This window comes from Alexandromys fortis, unplaced genomic scaffold (assembly GCF_014885135.2).
Source record: "Alexandromys fortis isolate MF-2015 unplaced genomic scaffold, M_Fortis_MF-2015_v1.1 scaffold_23, whole genome shotgun sequence".
NCBI classification, from domain to species: Eukaryota; Metazoa; Chordata; class Mammalia; order Rodentia; family Cricetidae; genus Alexandromys; species Alexandromys fortis.
In genome coordinates this window covers 15,320,489-15,327,230 of record NW_026067907.1, presented here as the reverse complement: position 1 = coordinate 15,327,230, position 6,742 = coordinate 15,320,489, and the positions used below count along the sequence as shown (strand labels likewise).

Here is a 6,742-nt window from a genome sequence, read left to right as displayed (position 1 = left end):
CCCCCCCCCCCCCCCCCAAGATCCCATTTTTTGCCCGGCAATCTTGTCTACTTCCCATAATCAGGAGGATAGCTATATGTTTTTCTTTGGGATCACCTTCTTATTTAGCTTCTTTAGGAGATCAAATTATAGTAGATAAAAATATTTCCATCTAATGGCTGCTGTTCAAATACCTTAATATTTGATAAGATTTTTAATTACATATGGTATTCATGAGTGCAATGTGAGAAAAATGAGGATGATATTGGTAATGCATATCTGATAAATTAGTTAAATTTGCCTATCATGATTTAAATATTTATCATATAACTGATGTTTTGGCAATTCAAAATGCATAGTAAATTTCCATGTATGACATTTATCATATTGAAAAAAATTGTCTTGGCAAAATTTCTGATTCTTCTAGAGAGTACACACACTTTATTTATGATTTGTATTTATCAGATGGGTTCAAAAACATATTTCTGACATAAAGGAGATTAAGAAGTATCTGTAATATCTTGCATGAGGTCACTACCCAAGCCAAGCTGATGTCAGCAGTATACCCAGACCTCCAGAGCTATAAGGAAAATGTCTCTTTTCTGTATCAAAAAAGTATCTGTAATTCTAATATATCAACTTTAATACATAGAAACGACTGAATAAATCAGATAGCAAATTTTAAAATCTACAACATCCTGCACAGCCTAAGGATGGAGAGTATAGACTTATAGCACACGTTTCTGTATGATTTTCCTCACTGCCTCCTTCACATCTTTATTTTTCAGACTGTAGATGAGAGGGTTTAGCATGGGAATCACTACTGTATAAAACACAGAGTCAACCTTGTCCTGCTCCATCGAGTAGCTAGTAGTAGGCCGCAAGTACATAAAGAGAATAGAACCAAAGAAGATAGTGACAGCCATGAGGTGGGAGGCACAGGTAGAGAACGCTTTGTGTCTTCCTTCTGCAGAGGGCATCCTCAGTATAGCAATGAGGATGCAGAGGTATGAAATGAGAACAATCAGAATACAGCTGAGGACAGTAAAACTGGAAAAAGCCATGATCACGATGCCATTGACATGGATGTCAGAGCAAGAAAGCTTGAGCAGGGGTGGGGTGTCACAGTAGAAATGGTTGATTTTATTAGAGCCACAAAAGGACAATCTGAAAGTCATCCCTGTGTGGATGGCTGCATTGCCAAAGCCTGCTAGGAATGAAGTAGTCACCAACATGAAACAAATTCTCCCAGACATGAGAACTGGGTACAGCAGGGGATTCCAAATGGCTGCATAGCGGTCGTATGCCATCATGGCTAGCAGGAAACACTCAGTACCCAAGAAGGAGCCAAAGAAGAAGAACTGGGCAGCACAGCCATTGAAAGAAATGCTCTTATCCTCAGCCAGGAGGTTTACCAGCATCTTAGGAGTGACAGAAGAAGAATAAGAGGCATCGACAAAGGAAAGGCTGCTGAGAAAGAAGTACATAGGTGTGTGCAGAGAGCGGTCCACCTTAATTAGTGCCATCATGCCCAAATTACCCACAAGCGTCATCATGTAGATCACCAGAAACAATGCAAAGAGGATGTTCTGCAGGTCGGGATTGTCTGAGAGTCCCAGAAGGATAAATTCTGTCACTTCTGTCTCATTTTTAGCTTGCACTCCTTTCACAGTTCTGACCATCTGTGCTGCAACATAAAAGAAGTTGCACAAACATAACTATATATCTAAAACATGTAAATTCTAAAAGAACAGTGAAAACTGAGGAGATCAATAATATATTAATGCATCTGGTATGATGTTAAAAATATCGTATCTGAAAATTTTGTGCCTCCTCCTAAGGACCTTGAGACAAATACTTTATTGTCAATTATCTTTGGCTGCATTTCATATCATTTATTGGTTAATTACAACATATCCTTAATAGTTATTTGTGTTTATTAGTTATTATAATTAAAATTATATTTTCTGGAGAAAATGGCACATTTTTTAAACCACAGAGTATTTCTTCAGAGTCTTAAAGTAAAATGTTAAAAATAATGAAAGGTGACCAAAAAAGAGTCAACAGTGAGAATAATAGCAATTAGTTGAACTTGTGAAGGAAGGAATGATCTACGAGTTGTTACAACTATAGAAAGAAATTGGGGATATTCTGATATAGCCTGTAGGGTTTCATACTAATTTTAGAGAATTAGCAACTATAAAAATGTTCATCTGTTTAATATTTAGAATTTTAAGTAGTTGGAGAATCAGATTTCAAAATTGACATGAAAGCCATGATCAAACAAGCAAGATCTTCCAGAACACTGCAAGCCTGTAACTGAGAATCACAGAATCATAATGATCCTACCATGGGTTGTGAATGTATTGCTATAATAAACTGAACCTCTTCATGACCTGAAATAAAGTATTTTGTATGATTTCCACTTAATGAACAATAAAATGTGAAAAATAGTTACAATAACCTCATTTATCTGTTGTATACCATGTATGTATAAAGTGCTCACTCATTAGCTCATTAGAATATAAATATATAGTTCATTTTCATTTTAACCATCAGTGAAAAGCAATTTAATAATAATAATTAACAAACACAAAAACACTAGAAGTAGCATAAGGAGTTTTCTAGCATTACATTGGATCTATATAATTTAATGTAATTAAATTATCTATAGTAATTTAAGTGGAAAAATCAATCTCCTCTTGCAAACAGCACTGGAGAAAGATATAGTACAAACAGTAAAAAGTAAATCCCAATGTAGATGTGCAGTCTATATTTTCCAAATAAAATGTTGATGGCAATAACTATCGGTAGATTGTTTCAATTATAATCAAGTTCTCAAATCATTAAGTAGTAAAAAATCATTGCGCCTGCAATGCCATATGAGTCTCCCCACAAACCAATGGTGGAGTATTATCAGGAACTGTCAAAAGACTGTGTGGTATCATCTTCACGTGCTGAGGTTGAGGAAGCATGGAGGCACTCTCTAGCCAGTGGTGCATCCTAAAGCATAACATAGACTTTGTGATGCACAAAATTTTACCATCTTCAACACCATGTTGCATTATGCCTATGGGCCCCTGGCACAGATGGATACCCTGGATCCACTTTCACAGAATGGTAATTATCTGTGAACTTCAATAACAATTTTTGAAGCAAAGAAAAGAATAATGGATGTTTTGTTTTCTCCTTCCCAACACGTGATCCTGAGAGTATAACAAAAGAAATAATAATAAAATGCCTCAGATGCAATAATAATAATTAACAGAAAAAACCTACATACTTAATGTATAAATTTTTAATGACATCCTTTACATGACATGATTGTTAATTGTTCATTTTTATTATTTTTATTTTTTAGTTTTCATGGGTTTAAACAGTGTGATCTCCTTTGCATAGAGAAGAAATGTAACTTATGAATCATCAACTTGCTGTGAATTACCAGTTTTGCCTCATGTCATCCACGTTTATGCTCAAAGTCTCATTCTATTAGCATTTGTGATCACTCAAAAATGTCATCAAGTGATGTGAACAGTTGTATGAAGAACAGCCAGCTAACATTCTGAGCTACCTTAACTCTATAGAAAATACCTAGTTACAATAAAAGTCAGCATTTTTTGACAAGAGCATGTGATTGCTGAAAATCCTTTGTTAGAATTCCCAATAGTGAGCAACCTTTTATTGCTCAAACACGGTATGAGCTGTATCTCATACGATGAGCAGCAAGCATCCATCCCTTGTATTAAACAAAGTAGCTGTTCTGTTTCCCTGCAATAGCCACCTTCATGCTGCTGAAATTTCTCAAACTGCTGTCCCAAGGACGAAGGTTTCTAGTCTTAAATTTCCAGCAGTTTTTGAAAATGAATATGAGATTTTTTGGCTGTTTCTTGTTATTAAAAAAAATTAATTAGCCGAATTAGGCTGGGCATAGTGGCACACACTTTAATCACAGCACTTGGGAGACGGAACCAGATAGATCTCTGAGTCTGAGGCCAGCCTAGTCCACATAGAGAGTTCTAGGACATCCATGTCTATATAGAGAACCCTGTCTCAAAAATGACTCTAAATCATAGCATTTATGCTGTATTTCTCTCCTAATACTCTGAAGTGTTTAATAAAGAAAATTAGGGCAGCATTTACATCACTCAATGATGTTGGTACTCTGTCACTGAGTGACTGAGAAATTCATAAGGTTGCGAATTTCTTCATGTCAGAAAGTTAAACAAACTACATATTTATATTGTTCCATTGCCTTTCTACATATTTACATTGTTCCATTGCCTTTTTCAATTTCTTGACTATAATTAGATCTGTCTGCTCCTTTCTCTTTCTTGCCCAAATTCCTACACAGCTACAACTCAGAGGAAAAAGGTCCTTCTTTTTAGAGAAGGCATGTTCTTTGATTGTAAAGAATAATAAATAGTTCAGATAGACTGAAGATACTGTTCTGTACAAGAATAGGAAAACAAATTCTTTTCTCTGCATTCAATAGTTGATTGATTCTGTCCTTTGCTTATCATGTCAAGATACAGTACCTCTCAAACTTCAGTACCACTAATACAGCTGCTGAATGGTGCACAATTATCACCAGTTAGAGTCTTAGGATATACTAGACGACTGTTGTTTATTTTAAGTAGGATATCCTTTAGGTTCTTTCATCTCTAAAGACTGTACCTCCTCTGTTGCCTCATAGTAATCTACTGCTTTTCCCCTGTGAAATTAAGAAAATCTCAATTTTCTTTTGTATTTTTTTTGCTCTACTTTTGGGATGCCTAAGCCCAAAGGAGAGTGCTCTGGGATTCTGGATTCCAAACCTTTATTCACTATCTTTTATTTTATTCAGTGATGGTTGGAGATTATGTGATGAGAAATAATGAGTCTTCAGAATGTCAGGCTGCTACTACCTCCATTTAGCTTCCTATAGTGATGAACTTAGCTGCACAGATAAGAATGATGGAACAGCATAGTGGAGAAGACACCCAGCAGTTGAGGACAAAGGCTACATAGACTTGAGCTCTGATCCTGTAAGGCACAGGTTATGTGACTGTGTCTTTAACTAAACTCCTTGCCCCTTAGCATGCCCATCTCTGTCACCTACATCATCATTCTCTGCAGAAATCAAGTAATGAAGTTGAGACGCCACAATTAGTACATCTAGATGGCAGATATACTTAAACTATTGTTCTAATTATTCTTTATCAATAATAATTCAGGAGTCAGATATAGGGGTAAGAACGTGAAGGCTAAGGGAAGCAGAGAAGCCACCAGTACTTTCTTACCTGCTCTGATCCTTCCTCTAAAGGGGCCTAGATCCCTCTTCATCTCACCTTACTACTTTCTGTCCTATCTGTCTACAGTTCTCCAAAACCTTCGTAGTTAATTTGGTTCACAAGTGGTTATTTCTATCCTCAAGCTTTATTTGATAGAACATGATCAAAATATCACACAACATGTGTTACAGACTCCCTAGGCATAATCCTCCCTCTTTTCAGAGTAAGAAACCATTACCAGCTTACATTTTCTAGATGAAGAACTTTAAGATTTGCAATGTCCAAATAATTTTATTTTGCGGGTGACACATATGTGAAATTAGTTTATCAAAATCAGATGATGATTTTAATAGCATTGTTAATGCTATTTTTGAAAGAGTTGTCATCAGTTTCTCTGGGTATCATTTAATCAACCCAACTTTACTACATGATAGATAATGAAATATTTAGGAGATATATTATTTAATCCACAAAATATCAAACAAAAATTGTTTACATTTTTCTGCCCTCTGTCTTAATCTGCTACCTTACTTTACTGATATTCTGGGGTAAAAAGAAATGCTATACAGCTTTCAATAAAAAGCTTGAAACACACCTATTCTTATTTGTGTGTGTACATACATACACAATCCTTAAAAAACCTGTTTAGTCTGTATAATGTTACTTGTATGTACATTTCAGGACTGACCACTGGATATTTGATAAGCTTTAGTATGTTCTTCCCTGGTTAATTCTATGTCATCCATTCTCAGAATTCCAGAGTTGCTTCACCAACATGACTCTCTAAACATGAAATGAACAAGCACAACACAAACAGACATTCTAACATGGAAAAGGAGAGCCCATGAGACCTCAACCCTATGCATATCCCTTTTTTCTTGCATCTTTTGTTCAAGTTAACTCTCCTTCTCATCTTCATCCTCGTCCTTCCAGATGTTTTTGCTTAAACTTGCCACCAGGTACCCTGTCTCTATTTTCCTTACCAAACCTCTCCTAACCCCTCAGTGGAGATATTCTTCACCCCAATAGCCTTTTTCTTTGGGGAGACAAGATAATTGAAATAATAAACTTCTTATAAATCTAATAGAAGAAAGGGGTGGGTTCTAGTCTTAACTGAGAATACAATGAAGTGCAAACCTTTTGGATCTATCCCAGAATTATTCTGACCTATTGAATTACTGCCATCATAATATATAAGATTCAAGACAGATTTGCAAAGCAGGCTTGTTTATAAAATAAGTAAGGAGAAAATTGACCCTTAAAGATAAATTTTAAATGTAGAATTTAAAACAATATTTAGCTTCTCTAAGAACCCGAATTATAGGCTCAATGTCCTTTATTTATGGCTAGAAACCAAATATGAGTGAGTACATCCCATGTTCCTCTTTTTGGGTCTGGCTTACCTCACTCAGGATAGTGTTTTCTATTTCCATCCATTTGCCTGCAAACTTCAAGAAGTCCTTGTTTTTTACTACTGAGTAGTACTCTAATAT

At 35.6% G+C, this 6,742-nt stretch overlaps 1 protein-coding gene across 1 annotated transcript in view; it reads right to left on the bottom strand.

Moving 5' to 3' along the window:
• Positions 1-38: 38 nt before the first annotated feature.
• Positions 39-6,742, bottom strand: part of LOC126497577 (olfactory receptor 1020-like) — an 8,298-nt gene continuing 1,594 nt past the window's right edge. Inside the window, exon 2 of the mRNA XM_050135684.1 lies at positions 39-1,666. Coding sequence (XP_049991641.1) covers positions 708-1,661 — 954 coding nt within the window. The 5' untranslated portion in view covers positions 1,662-1,666 and the 3' untranslated portion in view covers positions 39-707. The remainder of the gene's footprint in view (positions 1,667-6,742) is intronic.